The 24,493-nt window shown below is 56.3% G+C and overlaps 7 protein-coding genes across 7 annotated transcripts; 5 read left to right on the plus strand and 2 right to left on the minus strand.

The window, feature by feature from the left end:
* Window positions 1-1,316: 1,316 nt before the first annotated feature.
* On the plus strand, window positions 1,317-3,793 carry SLS55_001739 (uncharacterized protein; the record flags this gene model as incomplete). Its single annotated transcript, XM_066773228.1, has 2 exons — window positions 1,317-1,324; window positions 1,381-3,793. 2 exons carry the CDS (start codon window positions 1,317-1,319, stop codon window positions 3,791-3,793), a joined length of 2,421 nt encoding a protein of 806 aa, XP_066635795.1.
* Window positions 3,794-5,680: 1,887 nt separating this feature from the next.
* Window positions 5,681-7,265, plus strand: SLS55_001740 (uncharacterized protein; the record flags this gene model as incomplete). The annotated part of the gene is made up of 3 exons (XM_066773229.1): window positions 5,681-6,376; window positions 6,442-7,110; window positions 7,179-7,265. The coding sequence occupies 3 exons, from the start codon at window positions 5,681-5,683 to the stop codon at window positions 7,263-7,265; spliced, it is 1,452 nt and encodes a 483-aa protein (XP_066635796.1).
* A 2,873-nt stretch (window positions 7,266-10,138) lies between these two features.
* On the plus strand, window positions 10,139-11,199 carry SLS55_001741 (uncharacterized protein; the record flags this gene model as incomplete). The annotated part of the gene is made up of 3 exons (XM_066773230.1): window positions 10,139-10,218; window positions 10,271-10,473; window positions 10,523-11,199. The coding sequence occupies 3 exons, from the start codon at window positions 10,139-10,141 to the stop codon at window positions 11,197-11,199; spliced, it is 960 nt and encodes a 319-aa protein (XP_066635797.1).
* Window positions 11,200-11,500: 301 nt separating this feature from the next.
* SLS55_001742 (uncharacterized protein) lies at window positions 11,501-14,277 on the minus strand (the record flags this gene model as incomplete). Its single annotated transcript, XM_066773231.1, has 2 exons — window positions 11,501-14,113; window positions 14,272-14,277. The coding sequence occupies 2 exons, from the start codon at window positions 14,275-14,277 to the stop codon at window positions 11,501-11,503; spliced, it is 2,619 nt and encodes an 872-aa protein (XP_066635798.1).
* A 1,694-nt stretch (window positions 14,278-15,971) lies between these two features.
* Window positions 15,972-17,258, minus strand: SLS55_001743 (uncharacterized protein; the record flags this gene model as incomplete). Its single annotated transcript, XM_066773232.1, has 1 exon — window positions 15,972-17,258. One exon carries the CDS (start codon window positions 17,256-17,258, stop codon window positions 15,972-15,974), a length of 1,287 nt encoding a protein of 428 aa, XP_066635799.1.
* Window positions 17,259-19,606: 2,348 nt separating this feature from the next.
* On the plus strand, window positions 19,607-21,126 carry SLS55_001744 (uncharacterized protein; the record flags this gene model as incomplete). The annotated part of the gene is made up of 3 exons (XM_066773233.1): window positions 19,607-19,915; window positions 20,001-20,933; window positions 21,001-21,126. 3 exons carry the CDS (start codon window positions 19,607-19,609, stop codon window positions 21,124-21,126), a joined length of 1,368 nt encoding a protein of 455 aa, XP_066635800.1.
* Window positions 21,127-22,989: 1,863 nt separating this feature from the next.
* On the plus strand, window positions 22,990-23,739 carry SLS55_001745 (uncharacterized protein; the record flags this gene model as incomplete). Its single annotated transcript, XM_066773234.1, has 1 exon — window positions 22,990-23,739. One exon carries the CDS (start codon window positions 22,990-22,992, stop codon window positions 23,737-23,739), a length of 750 nt encoding a protein of 249 aa, XP_066635801.1.
* Window positions 23,740-24,493: the final 754 nt, after the last annotated feature.

Consider the following 24,493-nt stretch of genomic DNA (forward strand, 5'->3'; position numbering starts at 1 on the left):
CTGTAAGGAACTTGATCAGACGTGTAAGCTACAAAGACGGCATCCTTTTGACAAACCTGCTCAGCAGCAAGACGTGCAAGCCCACGTATCAACCGCTCCGCCATAAGCTCGCGCTCGCAAAAGCGATTGTTCTTTTCAATGACTAGGGTTGCCTTGAATGATACAATTTCTATCTGACGACCTTTGACCGTGGCTGAGAAGTCATTCTCGATATGCGCTTTCATGTTTCTTAGACTTTTCTGATCCAAGTCATGAACAATGATCCAGAGCCTTGCAGGGTCAGCAGATCGATCATAGTCAAGAGAAGGGGTGTTGATACCTAGTGGGTTTCCCTGTGGGACAGTCGGAAGAGCTTTTTCCACTGTAGAGAACCTGAGCTGTGAGTGGTGGAACTCCGTTACGCCATCGCACAGCATCGAAAAAATGCCAAGACGAAAGGGCGGTCTGAGAAAAATGGAATTAGTAAATGGATGCAATTGTGGGTCCCAAGAGTTTTGGAATCACCTTCAGCGACATCTTGAAAACGCAGATATGGGTTCAAATTTCGGAACTGCAGAGGGGCGTTCAAAAATGCAGAGGGGCGGGGAAGGCAAAATGAGAAAGCGCTAGAGGGGAAGGGTGACGGGTATGCAGATCGCTTTAAATGGCAAGATTGCCTTGGGGGCTCAATGCATATGTGCGTCACACGTCAGCTCCCTGCAGGTGCAGGGGTTGTGTATGGGCGCACATATCTAGGGCAAAGCAAAGCGCCTCGGCTTAGATTCTAATCCTGGAGCGATCCCATGTACCACTAAGGGTGATTCAGATTCAGCTCGCCCGGATTTTCAGCTTAGCATAGGTTTTCAGCCTCGCGCGAAAAAGTGCCGGGGGTGAGTCTCAGATAAAAGCAAGGCGAACCGTATTCGCTCACCTACAAACTCAGCCTTCACTTCGAGCATTGCTTAGCACCGCAACACGTATCAGCCTCGTGTTCAAAACCGCCTCAAAGACTGGTGAGTGGGCCCCGTGCAACTTTCATTCGGCGATTGGCTGAGAATCCCCTGGGCAGATTCAGTCGGTCAAAGCCGCCCTCATGAACCATTTGGGCTTAGGCCTGCGTCGTCTGGAATCTATCCCTTACTTGAAAGGCTGCAAGTACCTTCCCGAAGTCGGATTTCATGATTTTCCCGAAACGGTCGGGTGGAGAGTCACCAGGGATCATGGCTGCGTGCCTATGGACCGCCCGTGTGATTTCATGGCTTTTCTGCAGGCCTGGCTCTTCTTTGGACTTCTCCACACTGTCCTGACCGATTCTCACAAGGGGCTGGATGTATACCATGAATTCGTCAGTAAGGGGGGCCAATATCTTTCTACGAAGGAACTCGGACTGTGTCTCGAAAGGTGGAAGAAACATGAGGAAGCGCAGTGGAAGAAACACGAACAAAGGCAATGGAAAGAGTCGGAGAGAGGCCCCATTATCACAGAAGTTGACGGCCAAGAGGATACTGAGCGCATCACAGAAACTTACAGCATGCGGATGGTCCGTATTCAGATGGCTCTCAACCGTGCGAGAGCAGTTGTCAAGTGCTATTGTTCGCTTGGTGGCCCAGAGCCCTCTGGCGGCGATCATTCGGGTCCCGGAAAGGCAGAGAAGGACTTGTTCGATTTGGTATCGCTGTCTTTGATCGCCTTGGGAGAAACACTTACCAATGCCAAAGTCAAGATCGTGGACCAGGTAGGATCAAAGATTCGAGGCTGGAACGATGACACTGCCGAAGGCTGGGGAACAAGCAAGCTCATCAAAGAGAAGTTGGAGAAAGAATGGTGTCCCAAGACTCTTCACGTCCTCGAGGGCCAGTTTCGCGGCAACACGACGGGTTTGCTCGCTGCGTACACCTTGGACCTTTTCGAAGACGAGGACCACAGGAACTGCAGGGAGGATACCTGCATGCTCGCTCACGTAAAGGACGACGATAGCTATGAATTGCGACACAGTCGTTTCTGCACTGGAGACGATTGTGCGTTGGTAGGGACCGATCCCGAAGCACTACAGACCATAATCAACCGCGGTGCAATACCTCTGCTGCGCCTGGAAAACAACGCTTCCAGAATCATTATCTCAGTCACCGACAGCTTCGAGTGCAAAGATTACGCGACTGTTTCGCACGTCTGGTCTGATGGCTATGGAAATCCAAAAGAAAACAAGCTCCACCAATGCCAGCTCGCTTTCTTGAAAGAGGCACTCAATAGCGTCGAAAGGGGACGAGGCAATAACGACAAAGTCGCATTCTGGATGGATACTCTGGCGATTCCTGTTGGAGACGACTTCAAAGAGGCGCGAAAGATGGCAATCGGGAAAATACACGAAACCTTCGTTCGCTCCCGCTACACTCTCGTTCTCGACCAGGGGCTCTGCAAGGAAGTGAAGGGTGAGAACTACCACAAGACAGCAATGATGATCCTTGCTAGCGGTTGGATGCGTCGTCTATGGACTCTCCAAGAAGCTTATCTGAGTGAAAAGATATTCTTCAAATTCATGGACGAAACGCTGGAATTGGAAGAGCTGGAGGCAATGTACCCGGCGGCAAATGACACCTTGACCTCTTGCCTACCTGCAATAGCCCGAAGTTACTTCCACAGTCTGCTTGGGACTGCAAGAAAGGCTCGGATCCATGACATGACACCCAAGGAAGGTTTGAGCTTGATCGCATCAGTCTGGAAAGCCACACAGTGGAGAACCACGACCCACAAACAGCACGAAGTTCTAGCTCTAGCGACGCTTTTCAATCTCAACACCGACCGATCGGATGACGCAAAATCTCTGAACCAAGCGTTCATAGCCGGGGAGAACAGCGACGAACAGTTGGACAAGAACATGTGCACTCTACTTAGGCTGTTAGAGGAGGTCTATCCAGGCTCGATTCCAGCTGGTATCATTTTTCTCCCTGGAAAGAGGTTGCCCGTAAAAGGATACGGATGGGCTCCAAGGACTTGGATCTCAGGCCAAACAGTGGACCATCCCGATCCCCTGTCTATCGATACACCGGGTACCAGGTTCGTCCCTGATCAGGGACTCTATGTCGAGTTTCCTGGTTTTCTATTGCACTCATCCTCAGGGACCAATCCAATCACTCGAATGGAACAGCACACTCTTCTCCGCTTTCCTGTGGACAGCACGCTTACGGAATGGTACGAAATCAGGCGCGCCGATATAGTAAAGGGGAATGAGTTACCCCGTCAAGTCGTCAAAGGTAGCTCAGGCCGAAAAAGGTATGCCATCATACTTCTACGTCAACGACCCCGTGACGTCAGGGAGATTGCACTGTTGGTCGAGACGAGGCAGCCTGTCATACAGCGTTCATTTGAAAACAAGAAGGAGACACACATTTTACGTGTGTCTATCATGTTCAGAGTTTGGATCAACAAGGCCAGTACGGACGCGGCCAAAGACGACATCAGTAATTTCTACGGAAAATCCAAGCAAGGTGTACACAGCCAGCAGGTTAATGGTGGAAACATTTCCGCGAGAGGAGAAGGAAGTGGTGCTATTGGCAAGCAGGTATTTGCTGAAATTTTGGATCACGATCAGAAATGGTGTGTGGACCAGGACCAGGACCTGATTGACCCATCGGAAGATCAAGTGTCAGAGCCCACGGGTCAGCGACCACGTGGAACAACACAGTCGGACTTGAGCGCTCTCTTACGCCCTACCAAGTTGAAAAAAGCGCCCGATGACAGCGACAGACACAGCGAGCGGGCTGAAGGTGTCATGTCTGGAGTGAAAAAGGCTTTTACATGGAGCATGAATAAATAGCCGCGTATTCCCTAAGGTAAATCATCTTTGACTATTGGTTGGTTTGCTTTTTCCTGCGTTCGCTTCTGACGTCAATTGCGCCTTAAGTGGTATGTCTTTTCCAGCAGAGTTTTGATATACTTGAATTCCATGTTAAATATTACCCTCTTTACATGATAGCTCAGGTGCATCTCTTGAGTTTCTGGAACAAAGCCGAATAACAGTATCATGTGTTATGCACGGGCTTGAAACGAAAGCATCTCCCTGCTGCGGCCACGAAGACAGAATTTCTAAAGAGTCCTTGTTGGTTCCTCAGTGTACTCTTTGTGTAACGACGATTAAACCCTTGTGGTAGGAACTCCAGGTCGCACTGGGCACGCCTTCCCTGATGACGATAATCTTCCCTGGAAGAAATCAAGCAAGTGCTGGCAAGAAACTCAGCAACAATTCCCTGAGATGCCGTGAAGTCGCATCGGCCAAAGCCCGGTCAGGCAGTGGGTTATCCAAACGTTATGGAGGCGCAAAGTGGAATACTTGGTCGGGGTGGGGCGACATGTCGTATTAATATCACCCGAGCTCCCCGTATTACAGTTTTGTCGTGCTCACGAGCACCAAGAAGTAGAAGTTTTCGGCGCAAGCCCGGGGTTTTTGGCTTCGGAGAGTTAAAGCCATGCGACGGCAAAGGTCCCCAGCGGGCAGTTCGGGGGAACAAGACCCGAATGAGTTGGTGGGTGCTACATTCTCTCGTGGCCAAGTGTGGAGCAAGAAATCTCGACGTCACGACATTAATATCGGCGCAGCAAGGACCAGGAAGGCAGGTTGGGCAGCTGATCTGGCATGGACCAGGGCAGTCGGTCGGGTAAAATGCGGAGAAGGTTCGAGCAGACGGGATCGGATTTCTGCGTCGTATTGAGCTGGCATGCGGCAGTCCGGTCCGACTCAGCCAGGGGAGGTGCTGCTCCAGTGTAGTGGGCAGAGATGGTGGTTTGATGCCATTTGTCAGCCAACAGCTCGAGAGAGTGAGGAGATGTCGATGTCTGGAAGAGGGGCAGTTGCCGGGGAAAGGGCCGAGTGAGGTGGAGGAGCTGGAGCCCCGGAGCGGAGCACAGCGGCACAAGTCCGGCAATGTTGGGCCCAGTCGGATGGTGCACTCCCGCTGTTTGGTTGCGGCACAGAACCTTGTCCTGCGACAACCGAAATCTGGGGTAGGTAAACATCAGCCCTCATCGTCGGTACCACCGCGCCGACGCATCGCCCGCTCTGCTCTTATACCTTCTCAAACTTCTCGCATATGGACGCCAAACCGCTCATGTGCATAGTCAAGCCCGCGCAGTGACGACGCCCAGACCGCCGCGATGCCAAAACCGGCGCTCTCCGTATCCCGGCCCACCTGTCACACGATTCCGGAGACGATGAGGCTCCAGCACCCCGGCTTGGCGCGAAAACCGGTCTGCGGGTGCGAGCGGGGACGCCGTGATGTAGCTGAATGTGGAGCGCGTCATTTAGCTGTCGGCATTTGTGAAGAATCTTCAGTGTTTTGCCGGCGCTTAACTTGACCCTTTCGGACCGTCGTGGCTCCAGCTACCCTTTCCGGCCGCGCGTGGCGCCCTTGTCGGTCATGCACTCCGCAATCGCGGGGAGCAGCGTCGATCCTCCGCACGGTGAGCTCACCACGAGATTCGCGACTGGACTTTCCTTGCGCCCAGGAAACTGCCGTCTCTTCCTCTCCAGCCGTGCTTTACAGCTGCCCGGACCCGAGTCTCTCTTGGGCTAAGCATCCTTTCCCATCGGCTGTCTTCGGTGCCGAACTGCGTCGACAATGGCCGCCGCCATGAGTCGCCATGGCCTACAAATAGGACCCCGGGTCCCGAGAATTGCTTCAGCAGCGTGCTCCTCAAGGCCAAAACCATGATCGGTGCCTCACTCCTCCCCAGGCTAACGGGCCTGCTGTGCCTCAGCGCCAGCCTGGCCCATGCCGCGCTGCAGACGGGCGTCTGCGAGAATGCACGCTTCGAGAACAAGACGCGCATCTTCGTCATGACCGACATTTCCAACGAGCCCGACGACCAGATGAGCCTGGTGCGCCTGCTGACCCACGCCAACGAGCTGGAAATCGTCAACATCGCCGGCGTCACGTCGACGTGGAAGAACGACTCGGTCGACACGCCCACCATCCTCGACGTCATCAACGGCTACGGCCAGGTCATCGACAACCTCAACGCCAACGTGCCCGCCGCCGGCGCCTACCCGCCCGCCGCCGACCTGCTCGCCAAAGTCGTCGTCGGCCACCCGGTATACGGGCTCGCGGCCCTCAAGGAAGCCGCGCCCAGCAACGCCTCGACCGCGCTGATCGCCGGCGTCGACGCGTCGGAAGAGCCGCTCTGGGTGCTCGCGTGGGGCGGCGCCAACGTGCTCGCCGAGGCGCTGAACCAAGTACAACAGGAACGCAGCGCCGACGACGTCGCCGCCTTCGTGCGCAAGCTGCGCGTCTACTCCATCTCCGACCAGGACAACGCCGGGCCGTGGATCCGCTGGAACTTCCCCACCCTCTTCTACATCGTCTCCATCCACGGCTTCAGCGAGTACTCCATCCCCACTTGGATCGTAAGCAGCCTTCCCCACCCCCAACCGAAAGACCTGACAACTAACGCCACCGTCACCCCCCACAGGGCATCTCGGGCGAAGCCCTCCGCCCCTTCGACAAAGGCGGCCCGGACACCTCCCTCGTAACGAACTCGTGGCTGCAAACCAACATCCGCCTCGGCACGCTAGGGTCGCACTACCCGAACTTCACATACATCATGGAAGGCGACACGCCCTCCTTCCTGGGGCTCCTCCCCAACGGGCTCAACGCGCCCGAGCACCCCGAATGGGGCGGCTGGGGCGGCCGCTACATCCTCGCCGACTCCTCGGGCTTGACCGCGACGTACAGCGACGCCGCCGACTTCGCCGTCGGCGCCAACAACGACACCTTCTTCTCCAAGTACGCCAGCATCTGGCGCTGGCGCGAGGCCTTCCAGTTCGACTTCGCGGCGCGCATGGCGTGGAGCGTGAGTGCGGCTGCGGAGCGCGCGAACCACCACCCCGTCGCCGTCGTGAACGGGTCGTGCGGCTTCGCGCCGATGGAAGTCGAGTACCGGCTCGGCGAGTCGGTGGTGCTGGACGCCGCGAGCGCGTCGTGGGATCCTGATGGCGATGAGTTGGCGTACAGCTGGTGGCATTACCGCGAGCCGTCGATGCGGCTCGAGGGCGTCGTGCCTCGCGTGTCGCCGAATGTGACGATTGTCCCGTTGGATGCGGGTGGCGGCCTGGTCGAGGTTACGCCGAAGGATAACTTGGTGAGTGGTGCTTGTGTTTGTCTGGGGTGGTGTGCGGGCTTTTGCTGACTTTTGCGTGTGTGTTGCAGACGATTCATGTTGTGTTGGATGTCAAGGATGCGCGGCCGATGAGCTTGACGGCGTACAGGCGGATCATTCTCAAGCCTGTTGCTTGAGCCGGTGTTGTGGGAGGAATATGTAATATGGAAGCAACGAAGTACGCCGTAAAGGGACAGAGCGTGGAAAATAATAGAAAGCATATGAAGTAACCTAAGGGCTCATTCAATTCGGAAAGTAGTAGCTTTAAGCTTCCCTTTTCTCCACATGTCTATGGCTTCGCCGTGCATGATGCCGTTCAGGTAGCACTCACCAACAAGCTTCCAGAGATCGCCAACCTGCCTTAGGATGAAAGGAACACGTGCTCCAAAGAGGACGGCGACTTTATCCTGAGGCTGCATGTTATGTGGCCCCAGCCCGTAGTAGCCGTTCCTGGTAATAAAAAAGCGCCTGTATCTGCAAACCATCGAAGCCTGCTCTTGAAGTAAAAGGACAGACATACCTTCGTCCCTAGTCGCACTGAGAGAATAGTCCCGGTGATTAGTGCTAAGCTTCGCCGGAACCAGACTCCCTATCCCATCGTTGCTACATAATCTCCATAAAACCTTTAGCGAGCGTTGGAGGTCACCATTTGGGACGTATGGATGCTCTTTCCCTCGTGAGAACCACAGAAAGTTCTCCGCTGTTAATGTGTCACAGTAGGCTTTCCAGGAGGGTGTGCCAGTGGGGTAAATATTCCGCATGTTGTTACAGAATTCGTTCCAGATATCAACTATTGGGCTCTGGTAGTTGTTGTCCCGATCACCGTGATGGACTGGTAGAAATGAAGCCATGCGCAAGTAATGTGACTGGCTCACAACACTGTCGACAATAATGCCTTCAGCATCTAGAACTCTTCCGCCATTGCGGACCTGGAAACAAGGCGGGGTATCTCGCCCAGCGGAATAACATCCTTTTCCGTCTAAGCTCAAACATGCGGTTTTACCGGTGGTATTCCAGTCTGGAACCCACGACGGTAGGTTGGGTCGACGGTAGGTCAGATCGCTGAACACAGCTGAGAGAACATCAAACGGATTTTTGGTGTGAGGGTCCTGCAAAAGAGCGATAGCAATATCCCGGTATGTTCTAGAGACAGGTGCGGTGTAGTCGATGTCAATTTGGATTCGCGAAGCACAAGGATGACCAAGGAGAGATGAAGAAGTCGAAGGAACCCTGTGCTATTGTCGTGCCAAAATCTGTCCGTCATACGCCTGATCCATGATGATTGCAATGAAAGCGTTTTCCTAAGTGCCGAACTTTGCGCGTTAATGAATGCATTCGCAAAGACGACCTTTGGCCATTCGATCCGCTCATGGCCACAAACGAGTACTGCCTGCTTCGACAACCCAACTTCCTGCAGTACCCATACGCGTCTAAACCATGGATGCTTCAAAACGCGGGAAAGTGAAGGTGAGTGTTTTTCGAAAACACGGGAGAGTGAGGCATTGCCGCCGAAAAAGAAGGCCCTAGACGGTTCCGGATATCCAGGTATCTGTTTGACAGGGCCAAAGCTCGAATGAATCATCTCAATGAGACGGAATGCAGTGGTAGCGTCCTTAAAGCCCGAATCCAGCCACACTATGACCTCGGTAGCTTGCCGATATATGTCTCTCATGATGCGGACTTGAGCACTCCGCTCGTTTGTGTCGTTTTGGTTGATGCAGATGGCGTCGATCCAGATGGGCTCTGCATGTTCCCGACTTCGTAGTCTCTGAAGAGCCGTGAAACTACTCCGCGTGATCTGCATGTTATATCCATCGCACTCTATGTCCTCGAATTCCACTTGGTTTCCCCAAGTGTACGATACTGCTCGATAACGAGGATTCTCGGACAAGTCAACATGTACGAGGCTGCTTTGGATGCGTTCCCCAGGTTCCCCGGGTAAGAGTTTGAGAATACGGATAGTGTCTGGATGCCGCACAGGCTTGTAAGAGAAGTCTGCGGTACGATGCACATGTTTGCCGATCTTGCGGTACCGCCACCATGCGGTCAGTCGTACGGATGGAAGCGCATTGAACATCTTGATGGCTGTCAGTCCGATCCGGCAGTGACGAGGAGGAATAAGGCTCGAGGTTCAGCCTCGTGCAGAGCTTTTTAGGTCTCGTCATCCACATCGCTACAGGGATTATGTCGATCCATGCCACGTCAGATCGATACGGCGGAGCGGTGCAGCAATACTGACTATTGGCTGGAGTTTTCGCACCAATTGATAGTGCGCTTCCAGCTTGCTTGAGGCGGAGGGGATTTATGCACCCTGTCGGCCGGTAATCTATAAAAATCATCATTGTCATCAACACTATCAACAGTAAGAATGAATGCGCAGCACGCCCGACCCGCTGGCACACGGATCCACGACATATATACGATGATTCTGAGATTATATGTAGCTCTTATATAGTACATACATAAAGCCAGATACTTCATTCCTCGTAGTCAATTCAAGTTTAATATAACCCTATTGGAGGTAGCCGGCGCTATCGTGTGTCGTATTAAAGTGCAATACCTCTCTAATCTACTTAATTGCTACTTGCCTTTTACTCTGAAGATAAATCCTACGCTAAGAGACTCCGAAGTTTAGCAGAAGGAGCCTACCGTTACAACGAGTAGGAATAGAACGTATGATAGTCGTACGATATACTATTGGGTAGATAGCTTAGTGACCCTGTGGCGCAGCTTAGCGAGGTTCGCGCATGTTGTTGCCTAGAGTCAGCAAAGCCCCGCAAAAGGAAGCAGCATCCTGCTCTCCTCGTCGAAACCCAGCCCGTCTCCTCTTCTTTTAGCAATGACATCCTACTCACCAGAGGACAAAGCAATCCGCACAGTATGCACGAATCACTTCCACCAAGCTCTATGGCTTCCGGAAACGACAAACCATTCGAAGCTCAGGATCACATATTCGACGACGACGAATTTCGATGACGTCAGCCTTCCAGCCATTCTTTTCATAGGCCCAATGTTTGGTACACGATGGAATTCTTTGCACTTTGACAAGCTAGCACAAGACTGCGGCGTAAGGGTCATATGCGTCGATAGGTATGCCCAAGTGACACTCTGCGGAGAATGGCTCCAGCTGAGCGTAGAATAGACCAGCCTTCGGAGGCTCGACACCAGTACCCATCAATATTCGCATGCGCATCTGGCTCGAAACAGTCCCAGCTCTGCTGCAGCGACTCGACATCAAGCATGTCGCCATGGTGACGCATTCGGCTGGGACCGTGTACACGCTCAACACGTTATGCCACCACCGTTCCCTCCTTGACCCCAAGGCACCCTACGTCGCATTCTTGGGTTCGTGCTGGATCATCTCCACCTGAGACGAGGCTAACAACAGTGATAGCGCCTTGGGTACCGACCGCCCACTCGGGCGCGACTCTCACCACAATCGCCGCCAAACTCCCCACCAACCTGCTCGACTCCTGGGCCGGTCTCAACGCCTTCATCAACACCAAGATCATGCCCAGCGCCTCTTGGTCCGGAGGCGTCATCTCGTCATCAGCGGCGCTGCTCTCTTCCTCCGCCGGCACCGACGTCCCCGGAGCAGAGACGTCAACTTCCACCACGCCGTCCGAGCAATACGGCGTCGACAAAGACACGGCCAAGCTCATCGAGACGCTGTCGTCCAAGTACCAATTCGCAGAGAGCATGACGGGCGCGAACGAAGAGGTGAAGCTTTGCCTCCGGAAGTGCGACGATGCCGACTGGGGAGAGGCGGCGGATTACTCGAGCTGCGTCCGCAAGATAGCCGACAACGAATCAGCGCTTGGCAGTCGCGAGCCAAATGCGGCGAAGCTGAGTGTCGAGGCGTTCTTCGCGGGCTCGGATATTATGATCGCCAAGCGCGGACAGCAGTACTTCGAGCAATGCTGGCAGAGCGATGAGGTGAAGGAGAAGGTTGACTTTGCTACCTCGACGTTTTCGGAGGCGAACCATGACTCCGTGCTCATCGATCAGAAGAAAGGTGCCCTGAAGGTTGTGTTCGAGAGGATTGCCCAATTGGGAAAAGACAGAGGCTGATACGGCGGGTTTTTGACAGCGTGCGGGTTATCCCATAATGTTAATTGTGTGCAGTGTGAAATTGAATGGTTACGGCCGCAACCACGATGGCAGGCCTGGGAAACAGCGGCGTGCAACGGGAAAGTCCCGCTCGCCATGAATGCCTCAGCGACCGTACCACGTGAGCCAACAGACAGCATTCCTCAAGCGCCAAGCACCGTAGCACTTTTATTTATCTCATCCACTACACCAGCCCAACCATCACGGGCCGTGACCAGAAACGAGCCCTCCATCTCAGAAAACCCATCCGGCGCAGAACAGATCAACAAATCCGAAAAACAACCAAACAGCCTTCCAACCCCTCCCCAGGCCGCGGCAAGCTCTCCACCACCTCCCCCCGCATGACGCCGTGCACATACGCCTCCCCGACCAACCTCACCAGCCCAGTTTTGTTCCTCCTCCCCTCCTCATCCTCCTCCTCCGACTCCTCCCTCAGCAAAAAAGGCATCTCCCCTCCCATCAGCACCGCCACCACGTCGCCCGCCGCGCTCCCCGCCGGCCCGACGCCCAGCCGCCCGCCTTCGGTGACGAAGAGCCGCCGGGTAGAGGAGGAGGACGAAGGGGCGAGGACGTGGGCGATGCGGGTTGTGAGGGGGGCGAGGAGGAGGTGGTGTTGCTGGGGGTCGGGTGGTACTGTTGTGTCGGAGAATAATGGGGTGGTTGCGGATGCGGTTGTGCGGCGGGCCGCGAAACCGCCGTCGTCGTCGTCGCCGCCGCGGTCATCCGGTCCTTCGGCCAAAGTCGACGACGACGACGACGCCATCGCACCCACGCCGTGGTCGCCGCGGTCGCCGTGGTCGCCGTGAGCAGGCCCCCTCGGTCCGTACAGGAACAGCTCGAACACCTCCGCGAAGCCGTTGGGCGCGGGGCTGGCCAAGGAACCGCCGCCGCCACCGCCGCCGCCGTGGACATTTCCGTGGTCGTCGTCGCGGATCACCATCGCGTCCGCGACGAGCGTGCGCCAGAACTGGTCCGAGACGCGCGGGTCCGGGTCGAGGCGGAGCGTGGCTTCGCGGTGCAGGCGGGCGAGGGCGAGGGCGTGGGCGTCATGGGCCCCCGTGGTAGTAGCACCAGCGGCGCGTTCGCGCGCGCTGATGATGGATAGGAGGGCGTTGTGTAGCGCGCGGACGGTGCGGCGGAGGGCGGTGGTGGTGGTGGTGCTGCTGCCGCCTTGCGCCGGGGCGATGGTGGTGGTGTCATCGCTGAGCACGTGGGCGATGCGGTCGAGGGGGATGCCGCCGGCTTCGAGGATGGTGGGGTCGGATGGTGGTGGAGGCCCGACGTAGGCGGCGTAGGGCCCCGAGGCGCGGTAGAGGGATGGCTGGAGGAGGGGGGGCGGGCGGGACGTGGTGGGGAGCGCCCAATCGGGGACCCAGGAGGGGAGGGGCGGGTCGGCACCGGCGGTGCGGGGGGAGGCGGTGTTGATGGCGAGGATGTTTAGGTCGCCTGTTGATTGGATGATGTGGCGAGCTGTCTCTGTGTAGATTTGGGTGGTGGATTTTGAGTAGTCGGGGACCAGCGCGCTGCGACACTGTTGTGAGGCGAGCCCGAGTAGTGCGATCACTTTGTCTCTGAGATCTGTGGCTTGGGTGTTGAGGCTATATAGTAGGAGGCGCATCAAGTCCAGGCCACCCTCAATTTGGAAATCGTCTCGTGTCATGAATAGAGGGCTAAGCCGAAAGCTTGCCCTGATGGCGACAAAGTCCGGCGTGGGAAGACTGGCAATCGTTTCGGCGGTTCTTGGGGGAATAGAACAGATTTGCTGGAGCTCTTTGCTAGTTGCGACCTGGTTGCCACATTGAAAGATGGGCTCCTGTCTTGGAACGGTGTACTCCTGCAACACCCACGCGCGTGACCACCAGGGCCGTTGGATCAACGCGTGGAGCGCGGTCCATGCTCTTTCACCGGGACTTTCTGCGTCTTCGAGCCTGCCCCGAGGAGTGTGTTCATCATCCGAGTGTTCTCTGGACTCAGAAGACACGGTAACTTTGACATTGCGTTGGCGTCCCCGGGTAATCTCGTTGGCGGGCTGTTTTCCCTTGCCTTCGGGACGAGAAGGTTGATCATTATCGACGAATTCGAAATCTGAGGGAACCGCTGCCTCATCGCATCCAGCTGTAAGGTCGCCTGTAACCAAGTCCATTGCTGCGTCGCTGTCATCTTCCATAGGACCGAGCCACACAACTACCCTTGAAGCTTCTTGATAGATTCCACGCATCATCCGTACCTGTTCGCTCTTCTCTTCGTTGTCCAGTTGATTTATGCACACTGCATCAATCCACAGACTCCTCGGCCTGTCCGGAAGCCGCAAGTGTAGCAAGGCGCTGCACAGGTTCGGGGCAATTGGGAGAAGAAGGCCGTTGAAGCTGATCAATGTACCTGTAGACTGATCGCCCCAGGTATATGACAGCGCCTCGTAGTACACGCCCTCCCCAAGCGCCACCTCACGCGTCTCGCAACGGAGTTGGGTGTCTCCAGAGCCAGGCCAAAGCGTGAGGATTCGGATGGTGTGGCCGGGACTGAGTGGCGTGTATTCGTACATGCGTGGGCACATGTGGATCGGGACCGTTCCGGTCTGCTTCATGGCTGCGAACATCGAGACCATCGTTTCGTAGAACGAATTCGGCGACATGACGCAAGTGATCTGATCCGCGGGCATATCGGACCGCTCTTCGCCGGGTTGACAAAAGACGATTTGCCTTGGAGGTCTCTCGGCCAGAATCTCTTGTCCATCATCTTCCACAAGCTGCGCCGAGGGCGCGACATTCTGGAGAACTTCACCATGTTCGTCGGTGAACCTCGGTCCATCCTGGGGCCACCAGGAGATGTCTATCGTCTTGGTAAAGTCGTCTCCCAAGCTCGTCGCGCGAAGGACCTCTTGAGGGCTGCTGTGTAGAGGGTTGTGGCTGGAAGCGAGTTCAAGATCGTGGGAAGTGGAGAATAATGGCACATGATTGGGCGGTGCCTCTACGTCGGGATCGGTGATTGGCAGCATCAAATGGTTGTATCCGTGCTCGCCTGTTCTGCTCAAACAGGCATGGCATGAATCGAAGTCGGCGCACTGATTACACCTGTAGCGAGTACCATAGATTGTCTGAGTGAATCAGAAAAGAAGTTCACTTTTGATTGATGGAGGGAGGGCACACTTCACTGCAGAAATTGCAGAATGCATCATGGTGAGGAACATCGGGCGAATGTCGTTGTTCTTTGTCTTCTCCTTCGAGTTTGACCACATCTCCACCAAACTTGCACCAGCCCATCCTGGAGCGGATGGTACTTCACGGAGGCGAATAGCGTGTTGAAAGTCTTGTTGAGCCGGCTTGGTGTCGCAATGAGATGTGGAAGAATCAAGGGCGATGAGAATGAGAGCCAAAATGCGCGGAAGGAACCGGCGGAAATAAATCGAAAAACTGTGTTCTTGCACTACAGAGCATGCATCTGTTTCGAGACTTCATAATGTCCATTGCTGCCCGATGTTGTTGCAACCCCGCACCACCCCTGTTTTGGGTGACACCACTGCTGCATGGCTTACATGCAAGGTCAGCCTCGGGTCGGCTCGTCCAATCTGCATCCCAACCGCCACGAAAACTGTGCGGCTACCTGTCGCATATCTCAAAGTGCCAACTCATGCGTATCAATAGAACAGGCGCACGTTTCGAATGTTTGTTGGCCCAGGGAAAATGTTGGTGGCATTGGTGCAGTTGCACGCAAGAAATAGCCTATCCATTGGCGCAAAATGGGTCAGCCGTGAATGCGTCGATCTCATTGCGTCTGTAGCCATCGAAGACCTACCATATTGATGGTGAGTAATCGCCGTTTGCGAGTTCGTTCGTAGGACCACACACCTTCCTTGAGGCTCCGAATTTTTGACTGGGGCACTCTCATCCCCCAAGGCCTTCAGGATACGCCATGACACATAAAATAAAGATCTTGCTGCAGCTTAGTTTTCAAAAGCGCAATGACCTTATCACCAGTAGTGTGATTGGAGAATAGCCCTGGACTGAAGAATCATAACTCAACAGTAGAAACAATTACATATCCGTATATTACACATCTGAAGTGACCTATTTGGTCATTCTAATTCTTCGTCATCGGAAAAAGATGCTCATAGATCTGGATATGTATGCATAATGCATTATCAGCCTACCCAATCGTGTGGGACGGCATCCCAGTCATGCAGCCTGCGCCGCAAGCAGCGGGCAGACTTGCGTTTGCCCACAGTGTATACAGATTAAACAATAGCGACGGTATTCCCGCCATTACTCGGGCCACGCTAAGCCCCACACCAGTCTCCTGTGGACTGCCGTTGCTCGGACGTGGCACCATATATATACCACACACATGTTTGATCCAGGATTGGATTCCTGGCTATGCCGCGCCTCGGACCGGCCCGTTGGTTCGCCATCCGTCCAGCCAACCATGATGTTCGTCGTTGCACCGCTAGCTGTCAGCTTACTCCGCGCTGCCTCTGTCTCCAGAGCGGCACAACCGGTGACAGTGGGGTCGGTGCCGCCAACGCCGAAGTGGGTGGCGATGGAGCCACGGAAATGAGGTTTTGAAGACGGGTATTGCTAAATTTGTCTCTTGATACAATATCCTGTCCAATTTAAGTTATCGGCTACTGTCCAAATTCTTAACCAACTCACATTCTACACACGGGGACGATCTTCTGTTGCAATAATCGTGATTCCTATATATAGTATTGCTCATGTACCCATCCCACTGCCTCACCTCTACTGATACAAGTAATCATACTCCTTCTTCAACCTCCCAAACCCAATCCTCGGCTGATACGCCTCGACCTTATCCGCGCCGAAATCAAAAACGGAATAAAACCTCCGCAAGAACGTCGCCCCAATCAACGCAAACCCATCCGTCCCGCTATCATCGACCGGCGGCATGCACTGATCGCCCGGCCTGACAAACTCATCGCCCCTAATGGCCACCACGACATCATCCTCGACAGCTCCATCACCCAGCGCAAACGCCAACGCCCACGACGCATTCAAGTGCCTGCACTCGAACCGCTCCTCGCCACTCAACAGCTTCGAGTTGTTCCACCCGAGGTTGTAGTACACGGTGTCCACGAGCTCGCGGGGCACCTGGATGCGGCCGGCGCCCGTGTCGAAGACGGCGCGGCCGTTGCCGTAGAGCCCCAAGCTCGCATTCGCGCCGACGTTGTTATTGATGAACCCGCCGCTGCTCGTCGGCGGCAGCTTTCCATTATTCCGCAGCACAACCGTCTCGTTCGTGCCCGTCGCCAGCACGGTAATCGTGCGCAGCGGCGCGCGCCACAGCTGGTACGGGTCCTCCTTGCGCAACGGCGCGTACACGACGCCGTCTCCATCAACGTACTTGTCCTCGTGGCTGCCGCCGATGGTCAGGACCCCGTCCTGCGCCGCGCCGTCGGCCTCGTCGCGGAGATCCGTCCCGTAGAAGAGGGCGAAGCGCGGGGCGTCGAGCTTGCCGTCCCACAGCAGGGTTTCGACGAGGGAGGAAGTGGCGTTTTCCGCGATGGACGAGAAGCCCAGGCCGAGGAAGCCGTCGGCGGTGATGAAGCGCCAGCTGCTGGTGTTGGCGGAGAGGAAGGTTTGGTTCCATGAGACGGTTTCTTTCTCGTCGGCGAACGCGTCGCGGAGGGCGGCGCCGGTGACGCCGTCGCCGTCGATGTAGCCGATGGTGGCGGCCGAGCCGAGGTCGACGGAGGAGGACGACTGCGCGGCGTCGTAGAGGGTGCGGTTGAAGCCGCTGCTGTTGAGGCACGAGGAAGCGGTGCAGTCGCTGTTGGTGAGCCAGGCCGTGGACGAGCCCGTGTCGAAGAGGAGGCGGTACGGCTTGGGCGGCGTGCCGATTTGGAATTCGACAGAGGACTGGGGGATGATTGTCAGTTTTGGGTTGAGGTTGGGGTTGGAGTTCTGGGGACTTACGTAGGTGTTTTGGATGTGGACGGGGAGGTCGATGACCGAGGCCGAGGCTGCTGCGGCGGCGGCCAAGAGGCCGGTGGTTTTCTTGCCGACCATTGTGAACGAGTGGGGGATCGGTGGGATGGGCGGTCAATGTCACCAGTCGCAGTTTTATCGCAGCATTTAAGGCTGTTGATGGGCTGCGCTATAGCACTTAAAGGGGTTTCTAAATAAGGAACGTGGTGTGCTGAATACGAGCCTTTCGGCCGTTGACTTGCCGAATCCGGTAAGGCGTGGCCAGTGCACGGCGCTAGCGCCTTCATCTTCTCGTATACCGTGTGCCGAGAGGTGCAAAGGACTGCACTATGATATATCATGTGTCGTATCATGGATAAGTGTGAGCCCCAAGCTGCGTGCAGGGCAGCGTATGTCTTGGTCGTGTCAGTGATGGTCGTTTCCTTCAGGTGTCGTGGTCGAGAGAAAGGACGATGGCCTTCCAGAGGAAGTCAGAAAGGATTCCAGGATCTGTAAATGCCGTCGCAAGTCTACTAGACTGTCATTATAGGCGTGATGGATTACAAAGGCGGTCACTCAAGCCATTGTAGTAAGCGAGCGTAGAATCACGCAGATAGCTTGGTGATGCGCCTCCCGGTTGTAGCTGCACCGTCTGCCCAGAAAGTGGCGAGCCCGCCGCTTTAATCACTGAAAGTGCACCCTTGAACTTCGTTCTTTTAAATTGGTGGCATTCAACTCATGTCGGGAACCTGTGTGCGTCAGTGTCAACATCGACGCGGATGCTCGGCAAGGAACTGGGGCAGCAGTTGTGGCACAGACGTCCATCAAAGATGCATGTGGAGCTCCAACGGGAAACACGGCACAGCGAGAGACGCGGAGAAAGAGAACACAGCGGGAGATCACCGCGGCGAATCCTGAAGGGGTAGCTTGATGTGCACGCGGAATGGTCGGGGCCAGAAGAGTGATGGCCATCAAACCCCCGCCCCGGAGCCGCCACACCGGGAGGAGACCCTCTCTTTGCCGCAAATTCCAGCAAGGTCCACAGCTTAGATCCACGTTGTATAGTTGTTGTTGCCGAAAAACGCCACCACCTTATTGGTCCAGGTGGGGGGAGTTGATGGCACGTGCCAAGCCGTGCCGTTGGAACCGATTTTACCTTTCCGCTATATCCGTGGCGTTGCGGGAATGCGCTCCGCCTGCATAATCTCGTCTCCGCATTGCAGCTATTCCTCTCCGCTCGTGGTTTCCCTCTCCGCTGGTGCATTCCGCTCCGCCTGTGCGTTCCGCCCACGGACAACCAACGCGTCCGAGAGACCCGGCGATGTCAACCACGGCTGTTGTGAGCTGCTTCCGAAGGGATCCGGAGTCGACCATGGTGTTTTCGCTGCATCCCCACGGATGGATATGGCTCTTGAAAGCGGGCGGCTATAGGAAGGTACTCTTCTAGCTCGGGCTCGGATCATGCGTTTGATCTTAGCTGACTCCGGCGTTCCGGACGTGGCGGTGTATGTTAACTTTAGAAGACACATAAGTTAATGTTCACTTGGCTCTCGTTTATCGTGGGCTGCTTGAGCAAGTCCTTCTATAGGTGAAGCTCGAAGCCATGTGTTGGCCAAGAAAGTGATGACGATACGGTGAGAAGTATCGTCGGGTAGCACCAGTGATCTGCGAGATGGGTGGCAAATCGCCGAGCGCGAAGCGTTTGACTCAACGAAATGCTAAGGAAAAGAACTAAGAAGAGCGGAAAGAATGCAAGCCACTTACAAGTCATCATCCGAAGCTGAGAAAGAAAGGTTCCGCGCTGATGAGGGGCAATTACACCCCCGGAGACCTCGGAACGTAGTTAGGACCCCACATTAACAATAGCATCCACGCTTACCGTCGATCCAGACACCGTTTGTGCGGAATGAAGGCGGAATTAGCGCGGCTATACAACCACATCAGATGCGGGGGTGCCGAGCTGGCCGACTCTAAAAGAGCTCTCAGAAAATGAGCGTAGAGTTTACGTAGTAACAGTCTGGGGTAATCATGTTGCTCGACCGCCTCTACGACGCGCTTACCTTCCCACTCCTTATCAAGCTCTGCGTTGCTGGGGTGGTTGTCCGCCTGTTACACAACAAATATGGCAACGGCATCAACCACATCCCAGGACCTTTCTTTGCAGCCTTCACCGACCTCTGGCGGCTTTGGATAGTGTGGAAGCGACGACCGGAGGCGGTGCACATCCGACTGCACGACAAATACGGCAAGCTCGTGCGCATTGGGCCGAACACGGTCATCGTCTCCGACACCCAAGCAGCGAAGCAGATATACGCCCTCAACGCCGGCTTCGTCAAGGCAAGCCTCACCACGTCCTCACCATCCCAGCCACTCGCGGCGCTGACGCACAGCATCAGTCCGACTTCTACCCCGTCCAGCAAACCGTCGCCAAAGGCCGCCCGTTGTACACCATGTTCAGCACCACCGACGAGGCCTTCCACGCCAAGCTCCGCCGCGCCGTGTCCAACGCCTACGCCATGAGCACCATCGTGCAGTACGAGCCGCTGGTGGACTCGACGACGACGGCGTTCCTGGCGCAGCTCGCGAGACGCTACGCCGACAATCGGGTCGTGTGCGACTTCGGCACGTGGCTGCAGTACTACTCGTTCGACGTCATCGGCGAGCTGACCTACTCGAAACGGCTGGGCTTCGTCGACCGCGGCGAGGATGTCGACGGCATCATCCGCGATCTGGAGTGGTTGCTGGACTACGTGGCCGTGGTAAGTAGTGCATGTGTCGTCCCTACGTACCTTGGTGCAAACATCCCTGCAACGAAGCTAAACCAGCACGCAACCCCCCTCTCAGATCGGCCAGATGCCCATCCTCGACCGCGTCTTCCTCAAAAACCCTTTCCGGCTATGGAAGAGCAAACACGGCTACTCGCGCTCCAACACCCCCGTCGTCGAATTCGCCAAGAAGCGCATGGCCGAAAGCAACGACGACGATGTCGAGGACGGGAAAGACGACAACAACAACAACAACAACAACACTGATGAACAGCAACAACCGAAACAGCTCGACTTCCTCTCGCGCTTCCGCGCCTCCCACCGCAAAGACCCGGCCTTCATCGGCCCCGACCGCGTGCTCGCCCTGACCGTGGCCAACATGTTCGCCGGGTCCGACACGACGGCCATCTCGCTGCGCGCCGTCTTCTACCACCTGCTGCGGCGGCCCGAGGCGATGGGCAAGCTGATGGCGGAATTGACGGCGGTGGGGGAGAGGAACAGAAACAAGGAGGAGGAGGAGAAGAAGAAGAATAGGAACAAGGAGGAGGACGTGTTGGGAGAGGAGGGGGATGTTGGCGGTGACGACGGATGGGCATCATCGCTGTTGCGCTGGAGCGACGTGCGCGACCTGCCCTACCTGGGCGCCGTCGTCAACGAGGCGCTGCGCGTGCACCCGGCCGCTGGCCTGCCGCTGGAGCGGGTGGTGCCGGCGGGAGGCGTCACGCTTTCGTGTGGCGGCGGCGGCGGCGGCGGTGGCGGCAGTGGTGCCTTCCTGCCCGCCGGCACCATCGTGGGGTGCAGTGCGTGGGCGCTGCACCGCGAGGCGGACGTGTTCGGCGCCGACGTGGATGCGTTCCGGCCGGAGCGGTGGCTCGAGGGGTCGGTGGCGCGGAGGGCGGAGATGAGGAACTGTCTGTTTGCGTTCGGGGCGGGCGCGCGGACGTGCGTGGGCAAGAATGTCAGCTTGCTTGAGATTTACAAGCTGGTGCCGGCGGTGCTGTTGAACTTTGAGGTATGTTGTCGTCGTCGACCTCCCTGTTGTCTTTGCTTGGTTGTGAGCTGATGGAGTGGGTGGGCAGCTTGAGCTTGTGCAGCCGGAGAGGGAGTGGACGATTCACAACGCGTGGTTTGTCAAGCAGAGCGATTTCTTCGTCCGGCTTCGACGGAGGACCAGGGAGGGAGTGGGTAAGTGCCGTGCGGTGTGATCTCGTAACTGCCAGTTGAATGGGAGGCCTTGAGTTCCAGAATGACAGCTCACCTGCATGAAGCAAGTGATACCAAGGATGCACGGTATTTCCTCTATTTCCGCGGGTTCCGTTTGCGTATTGCCCTCCTGTGCCCCACGCAAGACGCCACACTCTCCTGAGCGGACAGTTGAAGATATCGGGACGTAGATGAGAGCATCTTGTCCGTGCAAACACATTGAGACAGAGATATCAGTCCTTAGTAACGTGGTAGTGGATTCTTTATGAGACTGATGTCGGTGTTGCAACACACTATGCGAACTTCTGAGCGCGATTGCCAGGGCTAGGCGTTGCGGTCGGATATGATAATGCCTGCAAATCCGCAACGGAATGAATTGTCGAGAATGAGCGGTGATCACGAACTGCTGGTAAAGGGGCGACGCGGTATCAAGTGATGGAGCTCAAGTGTTTGTTCCCGCCGGATCAGCTAACCGCTGTGCCACGGATCCACATCCGCCTTTCCTGACGAAAGCGGCGCTTCGGCTAATGCCTGCCAGGCCCAATTTAGCATCTGGATCTGGACCTCAGCCTCTGGCCGAACAGTCCGCACAATTGCCGATACGCCCCCACGGGACGGGATCGGTGGCGCAAACCCGGCGACAAACACAACCCCCGGCGCTTGCCCAGCCCACTCTATCTGTCGCTGTAAGCACTCGACGAGGGCTGATAGGCTGCCTTCCGTTTTGAATCAATTGTCCCGAACTCTTGATTGTGACAAGCCTGCCGTGGCGTGCAGCGGGACAAGAGTGCGGCCGGAATCCCATGGCCACGCTGTAAACATAAACGCACAGATGGCCAGGCATCCCATCTATCATGCATCCCCTACCCACGAGCGTCCTTGTACGCATGGCTTAGGCGAGTGAAGCCGAAAAAGTGGAATGTCAGGGGAAGCAGCGAGCTCCGATTGCCATGCCACCACGATTCGACCCCGGCTTGAGATCGGTGTTGGGATGCGGCTCACGGCAGATTCCTGGCCTGGCTCGAGCCGCCGCAGCGCTAGGCGAGGGCGTCCGGAAACAATGGCTGAGACGGAGGGACAACGTTGTTGAACGCAGGTAGTACGTGGAAGGCTACGATCGGCCGCCAAGCCGACGGGAGTGGAATGTCGGACCGAAGGAGGGAGGCTTGGCTAACAGTGCGCGTTTCAAACAACCAGGCCCGCCGCCGGCTGCCAAGAAAGCCAAGTCCGACGCTCTGCACTCTTAGCTGACTGCCAAGAACAATCGGACATGGAGCGGCGCCCCCTGCCAATTTGACGGCGCTCGCTGGCCCACCAACCCCGGTCATCAACGGTGTGAGACACTACCGGCTCGTCGAGCGACTATCACTTGCCGCTCTCGTGGCACGACACCAGGAGCTGCTTAAGGTTGTTTTCATGGTTCTTCAGATCTAGGACGCCTGAGAGGATTGGCACGATTGGCCGCGTCAACACCATCACTGAACGCCTGGGGCCCTCTACAACGCCGTTTTGAAGCCTACAGGCGGTACTACTGTACGGCCAATGACTCGCTATGCAAACCGAGTGTTTGCAGTGCCGTTGCTGGAGTTAACGGGCCCATATTACCCCCGAACTTGTACACGAGGTTTCAAAGCACGAGTCCCCACACCTGCCCCTTCCAGATTGTTTTCGGACGGCGGAGCCCAGACTCTCCGCCGGCCGGACTGAGGCGACGACATCGATATATAAGCCTCAGGTCGGTCGCTCCAGAATGCTTTCTCCAGCACCAAGTCTCTCACTTCCTTCCTCACATCCACTCTTTTCAAACAATCTTCGGATAGATCTGTGATCATCCCCTACCTTCGTTACCAAACAAATCATTCAAAATGCAGTCCAAGATCGTCCTCGGCCTTTCCCTCCTCGCCGCCACCGGCATGGCGGCCCCCTCCACCTCGCACCACAAGCGCTCCGACTTCCCCATCCCCTCCTCGCAGGGCTCTGAGACCTTCAGCGAGGCCAAGAGCGTCTCCGGCACCTTCGACGGTGGCCTCAAGACCTACGGCCGTGGTGTTTCCTGCACTGGCCAGAAGGAGGGCGGCAACAAGGACGCCGTCTTCCTCCTCGAGGATGGCGCCACCCTAAAGAACGTCATCATCGGCGAGGACCAGATCGAGGGTGTCCACTGCCTGGGCAGCTGCACGCTCGAGAACGTCTGGTGGTCGGCCGTGTGCGAGGACGCCCTCACCTTCAAGGGCGACGGCGACGCCACCGTGACCGGCGGCGGTGCCACCGGCGCCGACGACAAGGTGCTCCAGCACAACGGCGCCGGCGACGTCACCATCGACGGCTTCACCGTCGTCGACTTCGGCAAGCTGTACCGCTCGTGCGGCAACTGCAAGCAGAACGGCAGCCAGCGCAACGTCAACGTCAAGAACGTCAAGGCCTACTCGGGCAAGTCGCTCACCGGCATCAACTCCAACTACGGCGACGTCGCCACCTTCACCGACACCTGCGCCACCTCGGTCAAGGAGATCTGCGTCGAGTACAAGGGCACCAACGACAACGACGAGGAGCCCTCCAAGGTCTCGTCCGGCCCCTCCGACCACTGCGTCTACGACGACGTCCCCTCCTGCTAAGCGTCTCGCCCCCCGCGCTTGCTGGGATGACTTCTTCGCCCCCGGGCTGCCTTTGATCGACGCCCCTAATCGGTACATAATCTTGGCTCACTTCTTTTTGTATGTACTTTTGAACACAAAAACCATGTAAATATACACTCGACCCGTGAGGTTGGAATACAAGAGGCTTGCCTCACCCAAACTTTTTCGCTCTTCATGCACACCTGTGAGATAAAAATGACGCAAGCGACCAAATTCAAGCAATACTTTGTGAAACAGGTTCAAACTTTCTATTTTTATTCCTTGCCACGACCGCAAGAACCACTGAAACCCGTCCTCCCGCTCGCCACAGGGGGAGGGGAACAAAAGGAAATTCCGAAACCCCCACCCATCCTTCCTTCTCCTCCCAGAAGAAACCCTCCTCCCCCCCTGCCAACCGACCGACCCAACCCCTTCCAACACACACACACACACACACACACACAGCTCTACCGCGCAGGAGGCTCAGAAGCATCATCATCATCCAACAACCCGCCCCAGAACCAGTTCCCCATCGCCGGCGCCCCCGGCCCGTTCGAAACGTAGAAAATATCATCATCCTCCGCCGCCGTAGTCCAGAACTCGTTTGCGCGCGCCCCTACGCCGCCGCCGAGCATGCAGTCGCCGGTGGCGTCGTAATACGCCGACGTGGTGCAGTTGGTGGTCATTTGGCACTGTTGTTTTGTCGTTGTTGTTGTTTGTGTCAGCCTTTTTTGCTACGTAGGTTTCTTCTTCT

The sequence above is a fragment of the Diplodia seriata genome (genome assembly GCF_021436955.1).
Source record: "Diplodia seriata strain FDS-637 chromosome Unknown scaffold_2, whole genome shotgun sequence".
Classification (NCBI taxonomy): Eukaryota; Fungi; Ascomycota; class Dothideomycetes; order Botryosphaeriales; family Botryosphaeriaceae; genus Diplodia; species Diplodia seriata.